The 18,214-nt window shown below is 38.8% G+C and overlaps 1 protein-coding gene across 1 annotated transcript; it reads left to right on the forward strand.

Moving 5' to 3' along the window:
- Positions 1–1,821: 1,821 nt before the first annotated feature.
- LOC306868025 (very-long-chain 3-oxoacyl-CoA reductase-A) lies at positions 1,822–17,872 on the forward strand. The gene is made up of 11 exons (XM_079413998.1): positions 1,822–2,134; positions 11,305–11,351; positions 12,157–12,232; positions 13,886–13,993; positions 14,320–14,384; positions 14,471–14,515; positions 14,826–14,860; positions 15,312–15,393; positions 15,719–15,784; positions 16,505–16,654; positions 16,744–17,872. The coding sequence occupies exons 1-11, from the start codon at positions 1,957–1,959 to the stop codon at positions 16,849–16,851; spliced, it is 960 nt and encodes a 319-aa protein (XP_079270124.1). The 5' UTR covers positions 1,822–1,956; the 3' UTR covers positions 16,852–17,872.
- The last annotated feature ends 342 nt before the right edge of the window (positions 17,873–18,214 follow it).

Genomic DNA, 18,214 nt, shown 5'->3' on the forward strand with positions numbered 1-18,214 from the left:
CTGTTTAGTGCATTGACTGCATTAACTATTCGACCCTGAGTAATTGTTTAGCTGTTTTATTACATGAAACAAGCTGTGCATGTGGTGTGAGTAATAAATGGTGTGAATCTAAAAGCTGGAAGTTTGTCGTTCAAGTGACAGTTATGAATCAAACTGCTTGCTTTCTGTATTCCCTATCCCATGGCAGAGCAAATAAAATGTTTGGAGTTATTTTAGAGTCTGCTTGCTTATTTGCCTGTTTTAAGTGTGGGGAAATCTGGAAAATTCACACTATTTTGTGACATACTGAAAAGGTTTTGTGTGTGTTTAAAAAAAAAATATATATATATATATATAGCGTGAGGGGGGCAATACATAGAGAAAAAGGCTTCCACAGTGAGAGTATCTTACAATTAAAAATACAGACATTAAAATGTTTTTTCTTGACGACACCTATGCTTTTTTCTACTAAACAGTGTGTGGTTTACATGTTGCATGTGTTACTTGAATTGTTCACGTATCGGTGGGCTTATATTTTAGGTTACATTTCGGGTCGTGAGTGAAGGGATTGCAGTGATCCAGCTAGTCTGACTGAATGTCAAACTGACAAGCTAGGCACGAGCCAAGAGCAAAACATCCGCCTGACGCGAGTTTCGTATCGCTTTCGTACCTGCAAGTCGATTAAAAATGTGTTTCACAACAGTTTACGCTTATTTTCACAGGTTGCTCTGCTGCATCTACTACGTGCCTATGTGTTTACATAACCATCCTCTCTTCTAGCGCGCTGAGAGTTCTCGCGAGATTTCGGCGCAGCGCTGTGTGGTAATTGTAGTTTTATGTGGAGGATGTTCACCGTTTGAATGAACACAAATAATAAGCATGTCTACATTATAAAATAAGTCAAAATAACGCTGTTATAATATCCATTGCCTTCTCATCCAATGACGCATCGCTTGTTACTATGAAGAACTAGTCAATTATTATTGCTTATGTATTACATCACATTATTTTATAATGATTATTTTCTTTATTCACATTATTTTCAATGACCATAAAACAGTATGTCTGTCAAAAATGCTGTCCAATATGACTCATGATACAAGATTAATTAATATCATGCAATTTTGGCTTAGTTTTTGCTTGGTTATGTGTATATATGTATGTATAAATACGATGTCTTTGCAAGATTCAAAATACATGAAAGGTTTTTATTTTGTGTCTTAACAAGCGAAATGTGTGGTTCACGCGGTTTTCTTTCATTCATGTGCTTTTGGAAACGCAAGCATGGTCAGGAAAAGGGAAAACTGAGTCATACATCTGCCGAGCTAAAAATGCAGCAAATAAGCTTGTCCGTCTTTTTTTCCCAAAGTATGACTCATTGGTATGACAGCCCCGGTGAATAAATGTGACTGGCGTTCATGTCGACAAATAGACTCACTGACTGCTCAGAAGGGGCGGGACAATAGGAGCCCTCGTGGCCAATGAGCAACAAACTTCATTCATAAAATAGTGTGGGGGTGATCGTTGGAAGCGTGGGTTTGGAGGTTTCGTAACCCTGACTGAAACAGAAAAACCAGTTCTGTATCACAACCAATGACATTATTTGAATGGGGGGTTGCCGTAATGTTTGTCCAATCGCTTCTCACTCAGAACAGTTTTCGGCCCGCCCCATTGAAACAGGCAACCGAATGAATGAGAATGGCCTCTTTGTGATTGACGCGCACAACAGCCAATCAACGGCAAGTTGTGGTTGACGGACTCGAGTTTCGGCCAATCAACAATGGACGTGGGCTCGAATGGGCGGCGGCGGAGTATGTGGGAGGTGTGCACTTAAATCTGGATAGACTAGTATGTTAGAGGAGTTGTAGGGGTGTGATGCCACAAACTGCTTATAAAGGGGCGCACACATTGAAGCTCTAAAGCAGTGCATAACGACTAATTTTGCAGGTCATTCACCAGGCACAGCCAGCCGTAGACATGGAGTCGTTTAAGGTGGTGGAGACGGTACAGCCTGCCGAGAGAGCGCTCTTCTGGGTCGGTGCACTTACCACGGCCTCGCTGGCGCTGTGGCTGCTGTACAAGATCATCACTGGCTTTAGGATATGGGTGCTGGGAAACGGGGATTTACTCTCTCCCAAATTGGGAAAATGGGCAGGTAAGTTGAACGACATGCGTTGGGAATGAGAGCTTGTGCTGGTAGGACATGGGTGGGATGAATTTAGTGCGCATTTGGCGCAGCCTTAAACTAAATAAAGATGAACTTCATGGATTTGGAGGGGGGGGGCTGATAATTTCAACTTTTTGCGCAGCAGATGTAATTGAACACATTTTTGTCAGCGTTTACTAGGAGCGAATGTTTATATCACTCACACACATTTGTAATCGTTAAGATCTAGCAGAGACTAATTGAGGCATTAGTATTTCATGCGTATGGTCAATGGAGGCGACGTGTGTCTCAGGATGACTGATTGCGCCATACATTCATATATTATGCGCAGATGGCATGCCAGTCATTCAGGTATTTCAGCCTGACATTTTTTTTTAATACAATATATATTCGGTCAAATATATGAAAACAGACTAATTGGATTAAAGTTTATAGTTACAAATCATTCTCAAATCTTGGATTTAATTTCAAAGGCCTGTTTTCTTTTGCTTACTATTATTTTTATATAATCTTTTTTTCGGCTGTTAATCATTTTTCGCATTTCAAGTTTTTCCTGAATCATATGTGCCTGGCCTGACCCAGTTATCCACTTGCGCTTGCCAATGTGCGTCCCGACAAACGCGCTTTTTCACTTCGCTTTGGCCGTTTCGTGGGTAAAATGCGGATTAGTCTTTAAGTAGATGTCTTTTTGGCCGGTGTTGTCTGCTTCATCCCCTCACTGGGGCACTGAGGTTGGTTTTGGCAACATGACGCAGTTTAAAACGCCAATCTTAATTATAATGCGGGTCCATACCACGTGCGGCATGTGAGGGGAGACTTGTGTGTTGAGAAAATGTTCAAAAGCCGTGAGGTACAGCGCGAAGATTTGCTCCTGACGCACTCTCAATACTGTTACTTCAAAACTCATCACACTGTTAAAGATTTTGAAATTGCTCATCATGCCATAGTCTTTCGCCTACAGCAGGTGCACTGTTCAAGGCCCCTAGCGGTCAGCTTGGGTAGTGCACATGCAAAGCGATTTGAGGGTCGCAGTATTTTCTGTAGCAAGCGCGATGATCCTATTTATTTATTTATTTATTTAGAATAAAAAATGGGTTGGAAGGCATCGCCGCGTAAAAGGTTTGAACTCACAACGCTTTAGGTTTTTGGGTTATTCTCACCTGTTCATATTTCACTCCAAAAAGAAGCAATTATATTGTGAGTAAAAGCGACCATTTTTTCCCCTCAAAGCCAATATTACCTGTCATCTGTGAAGAATGTTGTTTCCTGCGGAATGTGTGTCAAAGGTGGGGATTATGGCCACATTTAGTGCCATTTATCGATAAACACAATATTTAATTACCAATTAACTGGAAAACTGGAAAATATTGGTAAATATTAATGACCAAACCAATTATAGGTCTTTTTAGATCTCTAATTTTGCATAGATACAAAGCCTAATTATTGAAATTATTGGATATTTTTCATTGTGACATTATTCTTCAAGACTACTAAACATTTTACCAACCTACTCCTATTACATTTAATATAAACTGATATTTTACCTGAAAAAATAAAAGTATGGGTAGTTGACGTATCAATGTGTCCATGGTGTGACAGAAAAATGTATGCGTGTATTATATATAACGCGGATGCATTTTTTCTCAGGTTATTTGTATGTTAAGTTTTTCTTTTCTACAGTTTTGCTATGTTACACCATAGGACACAGTCCTATGTCCTATATATATATATATATATATATATATATATATATATATATATATATATATTATATACTTTTTATTTATATATATGCGCACAAATTGGAAAGCAAAATAAATGGTCAAGTAAAACATCAGTTGAAATATGTATACATGTACATTTTTGTGTGGGTATAGATATGGATATAGATATTGATAGATATATTGAGAGAGATGTATATCCATAGAAAAATCCACTTGAATTAACCCTAAATTATCAAATACAGGTATAATCACCATTCAGATTTGGGGAAATTTTGGAATGAAATATGACCTGCACATTTTCCCGGCAGGTTTCGCAAGAATCACCCCTTTGCTCACTAGATGCCACCACTCCCTTTCACATTTTGAACTGTTTCCTTCGTACATTCTGTCAGTGCGATCATGTCAAATATGGAGGTGATGAATGCCACTCCCTGAAACTAAAAAAGCAGAGCACCAGTCAGACTCGTTCAGTTTAACGAGTGCCATCACTCACAGGTGGGATGTGACTAAGTGGAGATGGGAGGGGGGAAACTAGTTCCTCTTCTTGTCAATCCAGAAGCACAGGTCTTATCAGGTTGAGCAAGAGTCAGTTTCCAGAATCCAGATCTCGAAACTCTTTCCACATTGGTATGACTGAAACTGCTGTTTCCTTGACACGTTTGCAGTCAGCCCCCCCCCCCTTCCCCCCCCCCCCCTTCCCTTTCACCTTTCAAACTCTTTCAATTGCATGTTGACCGTATGAGGTCACATCATAAGATGATGTTTTTGCTGAATTTGCAGTACCTTGAAGGTGAGTCATAAAGAGGAATGTATGAGGAAGAACCGAGAAGAAAGGCCCTGTGGTGTGTTCCTGTAGTAACCAGGCATTCCTCGCCTGAGTCGCTTACGGGAGACCCCTGGTGTCTGTCTTGGGAACTGCACCGCTGTGGTAAAGGTTGTAAGCCAATGGTTTAGTTGTTGTGCAAGATGTTCTTGCAGCAGTAGAAGCACAGGATTTTTTTAGACCATTGTTATTAGTCAGATGTGGTCTCTCTCTTTTTTAACATTAAGATATCATTCTGATAATTAATACATGTCTGAATAGCACATTTCACCTCAAAATTAAAAAGGACTGTTTATTTTAGAACAAGATTTATTTTGCATTATGACATTGCAACAATTAAGCACATATTTCCTCAAATTCTTATTACAGTAGTGCTTTTTTTTTTTTAAATAAAAAAACATTTATCTAAATAATGATTCGGTTCATTGGGGATTCCCATCCTCATGCTAATAGTCAATTTTTTTGTGCATTACTTTATTTAAATCTAGTATGAAGGCAATAGAATAATTTTTTTAATAAAATATTGTGTATATTAAAATGTCACTTGTGAATCTTATTCCACCTGAACTGAGAAAATAATGTATTATTCACTTATGTTAGTCATAATTCTTTATTTTCAAGAAATGCTTCATTTTCTGTAAGCAGCAAGTTGTTTTTTTTTTTTGTTTTTTTTTTTTTGTTTTTTTCTCAGTTTAGAGGTGGCACATGATCCGTACAGGTTCTTGACCGGTTTAGTCACATTCCCTTTTTCAGAAGACTTAACTTTGAATGCTGTGTAAGAGACTTCCATCCACTTCATCGACACCAGCAACATAAATTACATTGAGAAGCCACTATCTTTTCTAGTCTATCAGTGTGTTTCTGTATGGGTTGAGAGAGGCCTACTATTGTTGGTCCCCAACTAGCAGGTTGAGTTTGTTGGTAGTTTATGTGTCTGGTGCAGTGTACTGTTGGCCTTTCTGTGATGCTGACCGAGCAGCGCGAGGAAGCCAGAATTAGAGCTTCATCACCTCCCACCCACCCTTCCCCATCTCTCTTGTCCTCCAGTGGCTCCCTTCAGCCTTCCTTAGAACACTAAATGTGTTTGAGAATCACACAGTTATGTAATAGAGCTGCAGTCATTCATGAGGATGGGGGCGATTGTGTCACACAAACTTGCTTTGACATTCAAATCGAGGAGTTGTTCTGTTTAAAACCCACTCTGGCCTAGGCCTTTCTCAGTCCGGGTGAGACTTGGCAGCATGTTGACACTTGTTACAATACAGCTAATGCTCAACTTTCTTGTTCTTGCTGATTGTGAACGCACAAGTTTGTGAATAGCACCGTTTGCCCATTCATGCTAGCTAAAAGGGGACAATGTGAATGAAACGTATTCCCCGGTGCATGTGAGAGAGTGAAGGTGGACTGCGCAACTTGTGAATGTGTGAGCCCTTGTGCACTGGGAATGATGACAGAGTGTGACTGGCTCTTGTGTTCATGGGAGGGCTTTGAAGAGGTGGGGGGCTTCAAAGGGAACGCTGCCGTTCATGTGACTAACACGCTCGTTGCCACGTGCCGGAACCGAGGATGCTGGGTAAAACTGCTACCCCCCCTCCACCTCTCTCTGTCTAAGCCTATCCCCATCCTCCATCTCTTGCTCATCCCCTCCGTCTCCATCACTAAGAGACCCTCTCCCCCCCTCCCGAATCTGTTTGTTCACCCTCTGCCAGCCCCCACCCTCCCTTTTCTCCTCTGTCACGACTCTGCTCCATTTATTTATTTATTTAGTTCCTGGAAAAGGAAATCTTCCATCTGGCGTTTAACGTTACATTTACAATTCTCATCCCATTCTGACCTGCTATCGCGAGGCACGGCGTGTAGCATATGTTTAATTGGATCTCTTTGGCCACAATTTTAATTTGCTTTCAACCAGAGAAGGCACTATTTGCACTCATTTTAACTGTTTAGATGCCATTTTTCAGTTTTTATTTTGTTTTTGCAGTGTGCCAGTATAAATCACAGTTACATTTTACAAAAATGTGAAAGACCTTTAGTATGTAGTATTTTTGACAAAAAATAAATTTAACCAAAAAAGACACTATTTGCATTAACCATTTAGATACCATTTTTCGTGTTTGTGCTAACATCACAGTATGAGACCTACAAAAAATTTTGAAAGTCTACGTTTAATTTGATGTCATTGGCTAATATTTAATAATAAAAAATGCAATATTTGCACAAATTTTAACTGTTTGGATCCTGTTTTAATTTTCTTTTTACAGTGCACTAATATTCAGCACAATATACGTGCCTTGAATCAAAATGTGAACGTTCTCTAGTGTCCTGAATAAGCCCCTCATTTCATACAGTTCTTTTACCTCAGTCATCCGTGATGGGTGTTACTTTTGCACAAATTTAACGGCAATGCGTTTTCTCGCTAGAAAAAAAAAGCATCTACCTCTGCACCGGCATCCAAAAATATACCAGATCTATGTTTAGATGTTTTGAATTATTTCTGCCCTTTTCTGTTCTAATTAATTTTTTGCAAGGAGGAGACTGTTGCGAGGAGAACTATTGATTTTTCACCACTATTTTTTTTTTTTTTTTGGCAGGCATGTGACTTTTTGCTGCTATTTCTGATATTGCACCCTCTCGCCCCCACATAGGTTTTTTTTCTTTTTCTTCAATCCACCTTTATCTGAGTATAGATGCTATTTTGGGTGCTGAACTGCTCTGGTGTGTAGTTTTTCCTGCTGGCCATGTGACTGGCTTGTGCTATTTAAAGCACGATGCTGCTTTGGGGGCAGTGGGCGGAGGTGATAGCATTCTGCAGTGCTACCGAGCCAAAAACGGGAACGGTTCATTCATGGAGGGAGAGAGAGAGTAATGCGACAGATTGCATACAGTAGCGGTCTGAATGTGAACGGCCGAATCCTCCTTCATTCCCCTTTTTAGTTCCACTACACTGGCCTCCGATGCTTTTTTTTTTTTTTTTTTTGAGTCCCTAAGCACTGTTTTCGTTCACGATTGTCCTCCGCTGCAAGCATAAAATCCCTGTTCCATAAGAACCGGTCAGCTTTTTCTTTTTTTCCCCAAAGGCTCTACAATGAGTTGGGTTGCTGGGGGATGCAGAGAGAGAGAGAGAGATTGAGCGTGAGCAGGCAGCATCTTGTTGGTATTCAAGTGCTGCGGCTGTTCCAGACGAGGCAGCTATTTTTACTCACTCGGCTGCTTTTTTTAGCGCTGGAATATTGAGTCGGAGGAGGGCCAGTGCGCCTGTGTGGCTCCGTATTTCTGAACGTACTGTTCGTGAACGTACCGGAGCACGACTGCTCGTGCCATCTGGCTTACAAAGGGGGCTGTTCTGGGCCTATTTTTATACATTTGTTTTGTGCTTTTAATAATGTTCATGCTCACAGAAGTATAAAGCACCGATGGCTTTCATAGTGTAGCCACTTGCATGCATCTTCATGGTTTGTCACAAATATAGATGTTTCTGTGGGATAGCGATGGACTGATGGCCCACGATTCTGTGTTTATAACCACATCCTTGCATGGAACTCTGGGAATTGTCCCCAAGCCCTTTTCACTCCATGTTTGAATTGTTCTGGTGTACATGCACACTCGCACACTTGACTTTAAGCCTGAGAAGAATTTCTCAAATGAAAATGTGACTCCCATGCATGCCATCTTGTCTCGTTTTTGCTAGAGGAATGTTTCTAAGAATTCTTCTAAGACCATAATTCAATGTTTGTTCTGACATTTTTGAAGGATTTGTGACTAAATTATGTTTTTATCAACGAAGGAAGTATGTACAGTGTTTTAGACATTCATAATGAGTTTTGTTCTTCAACCAAATCCTCACAATCTCTTTGCGGTTATTCAGTGAAGTTCACCCAAAAATGAATAATGTCATTTACTCACTCTTGTTGTTCAAATCCTGAATTACTTCTACAAATCACAAAATATGGTATTTTGAAGAATGTTGTGACAGCCAGTTTTGGTGATCAATGACTTCAATTGTATGGGCACAGACATTCCTCAAACTATATTTATTCCACAGAAGAAAGAAAGTCATAAAGGCGAGTAAATGACAGAATTTTCATTTTGACATGAACTATCTCTTTAATGTAGTTTGTTCCATTAGGATGTGCTTCATTCTTCGGATGAATTTGAAAAGGAGCTTGTGAATCACTTTGTCTTTTGTTCCTTCTGTCTTTCGATCCAGTGCTCTCACTCCCGTTGTCGTGCTCTCTCACTTTCTACCCACATCTGACTTTGCGCAGTCCCCCCCGCCCCCCTTCTCCCTCTGGTTTCTATTTTTAGCAGCCCCCAGGATCCCTCCTCACCCCTCCTGTGTTGTCGTGCTCTACAGACGTCATAACCCCCCCCCCCCCTCCCTCTCTCTCTCTCTCTCCCCCACAGCCCTGTTCTTGCGAATGACTACTGCCCATGCCATACTTTGATCAGCCATCATACATTGTGTCTTAATGCTCGCTTTCTGTGTATGTTTTGCAAAACGAGCATCATGGGACATTGAGATGGGCCTCTGTTAGGGGTGTGCGATATTGAGAAAAAAATCCTTTTTTTTTATTTTTTATTTTGCAGAGTGTGTTATTGTGCTGATATCTACTGTGGACAGCTGCAGTTTTTGATATTCTTCATATTCTGTGTGGTCAGTTCACATCAGTGATTAATCTTTTCATTTAAGTTTATCACGGGGTGGTGATGGCGCAGTGGATAAGACACATGCCTTTGGTGTGAGAGACCCGGGTTCGAATCCACTGTGAGACACCAATGTGTCCCTGAGCAAGACACTTAACCCCCTAGTTGCTCCAGAGGCGTGCGACCTCTGACATATATAGCAATTGTAAGTCGCTTTGGATAAATGCGTCAGCTAAATTAATAAATGTAAATGTAAGTTTAAATTGATTTTGACCTTTTTAAAAAGCAATTTTTTCCTAAAAGTGTACATCTTTGAGTCAAACTGTTACATTTAATCAGTCAACTAAGATAATACACATTTAGGCTTTTACCAAATAAATGAAACCAGTATCATAAAAACGAATCTTTGCAGAAGTTGCATCTGAAGTGGCATTTAGATGTATTTACACACTATTTAATGCAGCTCAGAGGGATGTGGAGTGCTTTAACCAGTTATAAATGTATAATTTTTGACTTTTTAAACATAAAACATTGCATACTGATATTTAAAATGATTTAAAAAATGAAAATAGACTTTAAATGTGAAATTAAAACTGCCAATAGGTGGCAGAAAGTCACTTAAGTGAGTCATTGCGATTGAACTGAATAATTTAACGGTTGATTCAACAAAGCACTGTCATGTTGCTCAGAGATGCAAAACAGTGCTGTAGCTGTTTGGAATTATTTTTTTGTCGCGAAATGGAGCAAAAACAGATATGGTGTCAAACGTAAGTCAAGTAAAATCAATATCACATTTGTAATCGTGCTTATTTTTGAAGAACAAACGGCATGAAACGTAAATATATACATTTTCTGTCCCCATATCTTTAATTTTGCGATCATTCTTAATGCATTTTAAGAGACTGAATCATGCAGTGAAAGAACCCACTCTAAATGCGCACGTGCACCGTTTAACCCGTTAGACTTCATCACGTACTATATGCGTGCACTCCGTAGGTGTTTTGTTTGGTACGCGAGACTACTAAATGGAAAAATGTCAAATGTCACTAAATGTCAAATATGACTGTTTTCAAACATGTCTCCCTTCTGATAGCCACACCCCCAACTCGCATCATTGGTTGAGTCAGTGTTGCTGGTCAGAGTTTTAAAATGACAAAAAATGTTCTTAAAATGCCTTAAGTATTTATACTTAAGGAAATCAACCTAGAAGTGGCTTTTTGTTTTTTTTAATTAAGCTGAGATATCCAGGCCGGTGTTGCCATGTGTGTTGCTTGCCGTGATTCTCAAACAACAAATGCTTTAAAAGTGCCACAAGAAGTAAGTGTTTACACTTTTTGAGGACATTAACATAGAAATGGCTTGTTTATTGTTGTTACGTGTTGAGCTACAGTATTTTAACATCAAAATATTATGCACTGTAGTTTTAAGAAAGAACTGTTGTGTGAAATGAGGCTGAAGTAAATGATTAATACTTCGATCATCTGCCATTGGTTGAACTGATAGCTCCGCCTTAGGCCCATTACTTGAGCCATTGTTACCATGTTGAGCTGGGGTGCATTTCCCAAAAGCATCATTCGCTGACTATGGTGGTAATTTCCACTGAATTTTATTGGTGATGGAGTTTGCGACCGTAGTTGCTTTTGGGAAATGCACCCCTGGATTCTCCATGTCAGTACTTGCGTTTTTCAGGGAAATCAACCTACGAATTGCTACTTTAAACAGTTTTTATGTATTAAGCTGAAATATAATAGTAGGCTACTTTTAAACCTTATTTAAAATGACACCCTTCAATTTTATCTTCCCTTAGATGGCAGTTTGGCAGGTGTAGAATTGTTTTGATTTGAACCTGGTCTGTCCGAGTACCTCTTTGCCCAAATTTACCATTTGACAAGTTTGTTTTTGGTGAAAAATGAGTAATTAAGCTGCCACAAACACTGATTCTGTCTATTTCTTTCTCCTTTTTCCAGTTGTGACGGGAGCCACGGATGGGATTGGGAAATCCTATGCGGAGGAGGTAAGGGTTTCTCTTCTTATTTATCTCTTCGCTCCGCGGAAAGCACAGTGACTCATCACAAGACAGAGGTTTCACTCTGAGGCCAAGAGAAGGAGGGTGACTAGAAGACTGCTGGTGGAAAAGACCTGTTACCTCACAACTCGTACAGTTAAAAGCCGTTCTTTCATGTCACAGCTCACTCCTGAAGTTAACGTTCAGCTTCGTCTTTAGCTTTTTCATAACCGTTAAAAGTAAAGAGGAGTAATCCACATTTGTGAAATAATTACTGTCTTCAAACAGGTTTCCCTCAAACACTCCCCTCATTTGTCATTGCTCAAACAAACCAATAGCCCCTCCCCTAAACTCACGCCATTGGTTGAGCCACTGTTGCTGTGCTGGGCTGGTCAGAATTCAGAAAATGTATTGAACACAATGTTTACATTTTTCAGTGAAATCAAGTAACTTCTAGCTTGCTTCTAGTTGTTTTTACATATTAAGCTTTAACAAAAATTTTAGATTTTGTCAGTGCTTATTGTCTGTCAGATACTATATGGTAATATTTCCGCCTCTCTAAAAAGTTATATTATGGTGATACAGTTGAAATCAAATTAATCCACATTTAGTTGTAGAATTCTGAGGAAAACTAGTCAAATGTTCTATCTTCTATTCCAATATTAACTCAAAGTATGGTTTTTACCATTAAAATGGCCAAAGAAGCTGACATGGGCCACTTTTATGAGATGTTTTAATGGCAACTGTTAACAAATACTTTGCAATGTTTCTCTTTGTCATAAATGATATGATTCAAACTATCTCTCTCTCTCAGCTTGCTCGACGAGGATTCTCCATGATGCTCATCAGCCGTTCCCAGGAGAAGCTCGACGACGTGGCAAAGTCTCTCGGTCAGTATTTGGCCATCTGTGTGTGTGTGTGTGTTAGCAAACCGCAGTGCTCATCTCTGCGGATGACAGACAGTCCTCCTGATGTTAATGAAATCGGGTGTATTTTTAGCCCTGGCCTAAGAGGCAGGGTGGGGACCTGGTTCACTGACTGGGCGGAGAGCTGATGCAGCCTGGCAGGAGTGCACAGTCAAAGGTCCACGCAGAGCTCCAGGGGTCATGCACGAAGCTTCTCAGAATAGGGTGAACCACTGTTTGCCTTCCCTGTTCCAGTAAATGTGAAAACTTTAGATGCTAGATAATTGCTCAGATGATGTAGCATGAAGGTCCTTTAGTCTGGGCCTTCAGTCTGTCACTGGTCCCCCTAAGTGCTGTATGGCCAAAAATCTACAATTTAGACCAATCAGACGTGTGAAGGATCACAAACGATATTGTTTCCCATACAATCACCTGAAATGAAGTTTCCAGCAATCATTCATTTGAGGCATTGAGGCTTTCAGTTTAAAAGCAATTTCTGCTTTATCTCTTCATATGCAATGAACCAAGCTAGTCTTTGTAATATAATATCATTTAATAGTTATTAGTATAGTTAATATTGTTTATTAATTATTGTGCAAAGTACTAACTTATTTCAGTTAGTTATCTTAGTTCAGTAAGTACTTCTCTTTTGTTTTTAATCTAATTTATTTTTTCAACTACTGAATATGTAATATTTTAGTTGTCAGTAATGACTGATATTTTATATGAAATGATAATTATATTAATAATAATTAAATTGTTTTATTATTATTATTTATTATTATTATTATTACTATTTCCTCCCCTTAAAAATTAAGAATTTTTTTTTTTTGTCCTTAATTTGCACTTTTTAACCCTCTTTTTATTTTTGGTATGAATGGAGTATGACCGGCCATGAGATTGTGAATGGAATGATTTTTTTTTTTGGTACTCATTTGGCCTCAGTGTGTGCACTGAATAATGAAGTAACAATGCCTTGCCGGAGTTTCTTAACTCGCCCGAGATCAGCTCTTTTTTACTCAAACACCCTGTCAGGAATTATGGCTAGTCACGAACCAGAATGTAATTTGCCAAATCTGGTTCTCAAACCTCACATTTGCATTGGTCATCCTCCATTTGGGGTGTTAGATTTCACGAAAAGCAATATCCCACAAGCCCCCTGGCCAAAAACAAAAAAAGACTTTGGAGCTTATTTATGTGCATTTTTGTTCTTAAAATAAACCTTCGATTTAAAAAAAAAAAAACGCTTCTTGCTGCGAGACCTGAGAGGAATTTTCCTCTCATAACTCACTGGAACAGTGTTTAGACAAATGAGCATTTGGACAATAAATTCTAATTGCTGCAGGCACCTCAAACAAGCAGAGGAGGGGAAGGGGAGATGTAGGAAGTTCCTCCACAGCCTTTCTTTGGTACGCAGCGCCCCCTGCTGGCCAGAAATATGTGTTTTGGTGCAATGGGCAAAGTCCCAGAGAAGTTATTTTTAGAACAGCAGCAGTAGCAGGGATGCCTGATCTTGGACAGAGTTCTCCAATGCCAATATTAGGTCTGCAGCTGGAACGATGAGCGTTTTGGCCCTTTTTCTGGGGGGGATTTGCATTGTTTCTTTGCATTAAGTGTCTTCTATGTCTCTGTTTACAGAAAGCGCATATAATGTGGAAACAAAAACCATTGCGGTGGACTACAGTCAGATTGATATCTATCCTAAAATCGAAAAGGGTCTTGCTGGACTGGAGATTGGAGTCCTTGGTAAGTTTCTTTTACATGGTTGCATCTTGTAAGTAACCCAAACCTCAAAGTTGTCAGAAAGCTGACACGCACACAACTTTCATCCACTATTCCCTGTCAGTGTTGCTTTGAAACCCCTTTTATTTGGCCTAATTTCAGAAAGGTTTTTTTTTGTTGTTGTTCACCTGGAATCGTGATAGTTTTTTACCATGTTGTTTAGAGCTCGGCTCACTTCTCATTCCTGATGCTTTATCGCCACCTAGTGGTGATTCATAAAAAAGGTTTATTTCAGATACAAAATCTCAACCACATCTGATCTTCTATTTTTGTAATCTCTTGATTCATAGTGAACAATGTGGGAATCTCATATTCATACCCTGAATTCTTCCTCCACATCCCTGATTTGGAAAATGTGAGTAACGTCTTTGTCTGCGAAGGAAGGTTTAATTTTTAGTGGCCATTGTTAACAAATATTCACCTGTTAATTTCCTTTCGCAGTTCATCACCACCATGATTAATGTCAACATCACCTCAGTGTGCCAAGTAAGTAGACACAAACAACATATTGAGCTGCTGAAAATTCAAAATTTAGAAAATTCACATTTAAAAATATTGCAACGTGACCGCTTTGTACTCCTCCTGTTGTACCTGTTCTCTCTCCCTGTGTTTTGCTGATCTCCACCAACGCTCCCCGTGTTCACCACCCACGCATTCCCTCTCTCCCTCCCTCACTCCCTTTCTCTGTAATGCAGGAGTGATGTATTAGTGTTTCAGATTTTTTTTTTGTTGTCTCAAGTCATTTTGGAGCATGTGAGAACTCGTTTTTTTTTTTTGTCCTGTTTTCTCTCTCCAGATGACTCGTCTGGTGCTGCCCAGAATGGAGGCAAGGTGAGTCTTGGTATACGATATAAAACATCTTCCAGCATCTTTATGGAATTCCTAACACAGCCGCTGTCACTAAAAAAGAAATTTAGTGCAGCTTTTAAAAACAGCCCCCCCCACACACACACACACACTCTTTGTGTGAAATTGAAAAGCAACAATGCACTGATCCCATTGGCTGCTGCTGAGTCACGTGCAACTCTGGGGCCAATAATGTAGCTGGGCAAATTTTGTACAAATAGGTCCAACCCTCTGCACTCCCCAGCACACTACTGCGGCTGCAGGGGTACTGCATGAGAAAGCTGGTGTCATGGCAACACACATGGCGACCATCATTAGACGTTTTGAAGTACAGTGGGTGACAGCGGTTTTCAGGTTTCCACAGCTGGAAATATACCCTATTTGATGTCAATGTCAAATGTGATGTTGAAATAAAGTTAGCTTTTTTACATTGCAGAGCTAAGGGTGTCATCCTCAATATCTCCTCTGCCAGTGGCATGTTCCCCGTCCCACTCCTGACCATCTACTCCTCCACCAAGGCAAGTGTCTTCACAATATACTTCACAGAGATATCAGTGGTCATAATTGTTTTGGAAGAAAAACTTCAAGTTGCTACTACTGAACAGTCTAAAGTGAAGTTATTAATTTATTTGTATCAGTCGATATTGGATATTTAATAGTGCTCATTTTCATTTTCTGTCATTTAACGCTCACTTAAACAGAATTTTTAAAAACACTAATTAAATAACGCTATACTGTACACTATAATGTACTATAATGTTATGATGCCTTAATTTACATGTTGCATTTAGAAATTGTTTTTATTTTTGGTCTTATTTAATTTTTTTACTTCTCTTTTTACAGGCTTTTGTGGACTTCTTCTCACGTGGACTTCAAGCAGAGTACAAATGCAAAGGGATCATCATCCAGGTGAGAGAACCAGCATTAAATGGTTTTGTTTGTTTTTTAAATGCATATTAGTTCAAAAGGTCTCAGGTCAGTAATTGCTTTTTTTCTATATATATATATATATATATATATATATATATATATTTTTTTTTTTTATTTAGCAAGGATCCGTTAAATAAACAATGAGAGTAAAGAAATGAAACGATAAAATAAAAAAATATTTTGAACTTTCTATTTATCAAAGAACCCCGAATAAAATGTATGACTGTTCTGTTTCCATCAAAAATATAAAGCAGCACAACTGTTTTCAACTTTAATAATAATAATGATGATGATGATTTATTGAGCACCAAATCAACATAATAGAAGGACCTCTGAAGGATTGTGACAAAAAATTGGAGTTTATTTTGGAATAAAGTACTTTTTAAAATATATTAAATTACAAAAGTCATTTTACTATTTCCATGTATCATTACTATATACCAAATATTACAATTTTTATTACGTTTTCTATTAAATGCATTCTTAGTGAGCATAAAAGACTTATTTCAAAAACATTAAAAATCTTACTGCCTCCAAACTTTTTAATGGTAGTGTAAATACATGAACTACCAAGAGACTGTTGAGGGCAGTAAATAAAGTTGTTTTTTTTGTTTTAGATCTATCAGATATGAATGGTAAAGTAGTAAAAATAAAATAGTAAAAAAATTTGTGAATAACATCAAATCTTTCTGTCACCAGAGTGTGCTGCCTTTCTTTGTGGCTACCAAGATGACGAAGATCAGGAAGCCCACCCTGGACAAGCCCACCCCTGAACGCTACGTAGCTGCTGAACTGACCACTGTGGGACTGGAAGACCAGACCAACGGCTATTTCCCTCACGCCGTCATGGTGCGACAGCTTAAATGTCTGACCCAGCAGTGTTTTACACATTCATTGACCACGTTTTCAACCTTCTTTCTTATCTTTGTGTCCCACAGGGCTGGGTGATCGACGTTCTGGCCCCCATCAAGCTGGTCCTCTACCTGGGCCTGCGCATGAACAAGGCCCAGCGCGGCGGATACCTCAGGAGGAGAAAGCTGCGATAGGTTGAGGACATTGTGTGATGGAAACCAAACTGGATGAGATGTTTTACAAAACCCATGTACTGAGATTTGAGATTCACGGGAGTCGTTTTGAATCTCACATCTTTGAAGTGCTTCCTCTTACATAATGTATTTTTTGTGTTAAATGTTGTGTGTTTTTGTTCTCTTTGGATAAATATCTGGACATGCTCACGTTCCACAATGACTCTTTATTATTATTGACTTGTTGCTGGTTGGCAGAAATGGAGACAAATCTTCTTTATAGGGTAAGAGAAGTGTGTCGGGAGGGTTTTGTGTCCACTGCTGTTGTAAGCAGAAGGGTTACTTATATGGTGATGGTGTTTTATATTTATTTAATTACTAATTATGCATTTTCTTTTTATCTGGGACTATCTGTTTGCACTCTGGTTAACTAGTTTGCATTCGTGCCTTAGACCTTCTGATGAGTGATAAATGGGTGCTGGCCTTTCTTATTAATTTAAGATATTTAGCAAATCTATAGTGGCTATTTTTGAATCTTGTACTGTATCAATATAAAACCAAAGGTCTGATTTAAGTGTATTTTTGTACATTGGCCTTTTCAGGCTGTGAGTTTACCTGTCAGATTTGGTTTACTTAAAACCTGTGCCTTTTTATAGAATATAAACCTTGGTCACGTTTTTTGAAAGGAGATCTAATGCATGTTTACATGATTTTCTCCACTGAAGACTTAAAGGTGTGGTGGAACGTCACCCGTGTGTCTTGGGTTTCATCCAAAACTGGATTTGAAGAATACCTCCATAGCTTAGATCTCTGTATGATGATTTATGGACCAATGCCAGTCAAGTTCAAACATCCAGGTGGTTAAACCTCATTAGTCGCCCCTGGTTTAAAACTTGTATATTCTCATTCCAGACGTGTTGAAGAGTGGAACACCATGTGCTGCTGTACTGATGCATGACAATCTGAAATCTTGTTTGTTAATAAAAAATAATTTCTGTATTGATTTTGTATTTGTCTTTTTTAATAAATTTGATGATGCTGCATACGGTTGTGTCTTTTTGTTGGATTTAGATTTCAAATGTTACAAAGACAAATCTATTTGTTAATGCTTCAAAAAGTTTAAGGGTTCTAATACTTTCTGTGTTTAAGGAAGGCAGAAATATATAAATTCATGCTTTGTTATTCTTGAAACAAACCTTTTACGGAACAGAACACAACCTACAGAATTAAATTTACTACAAGAAAATTAAGTTCTTTTGAACATAATTTATGCATGTAATTAACATCATGAGTAACTGTAATTTAATTGAGCTTTTTTTTCTCAATAACTGTAACGGATTACTGTAATTAAATTACGTAACTAGTTACTCCCCAACACTGTATA

Source organism: Barbus barbus (assembly GCF_936440315.1).
Source record: "Barbus barbus genome assembly, chromosome: 50".
In the NCBI taxonomy this organism is placed as follows: Eukaryota; Metazoa; Chordata; class Actinopteri; order Cypriniformes; family Cyprinidae; genus Barbus; species Barbus barbus.

Coding starts and splice junctions, on each gene's coding strand:
- LOC306868025 (XM_079413998.1), top strand. CDS start 1,957: ATGGAGTCGTTTAAGGTGGTGGAGACGGTACAGCCTGCCGAGAGAGCG. Junction 13,994..14,319: donor ACTGGAGATTGGAGTCCTTG/GTAAGTTTCTTT, acceptor CTTGATTCATAG/TGAACAATGTGGGAATCTCA. Junction 16,655..16,743: donor ATTTCCCTCACGCCGTCATG/GTGCGACAGCTT, acceptor TGTGTCCCACAG/GGCTGGGTGATCGACGTTCT.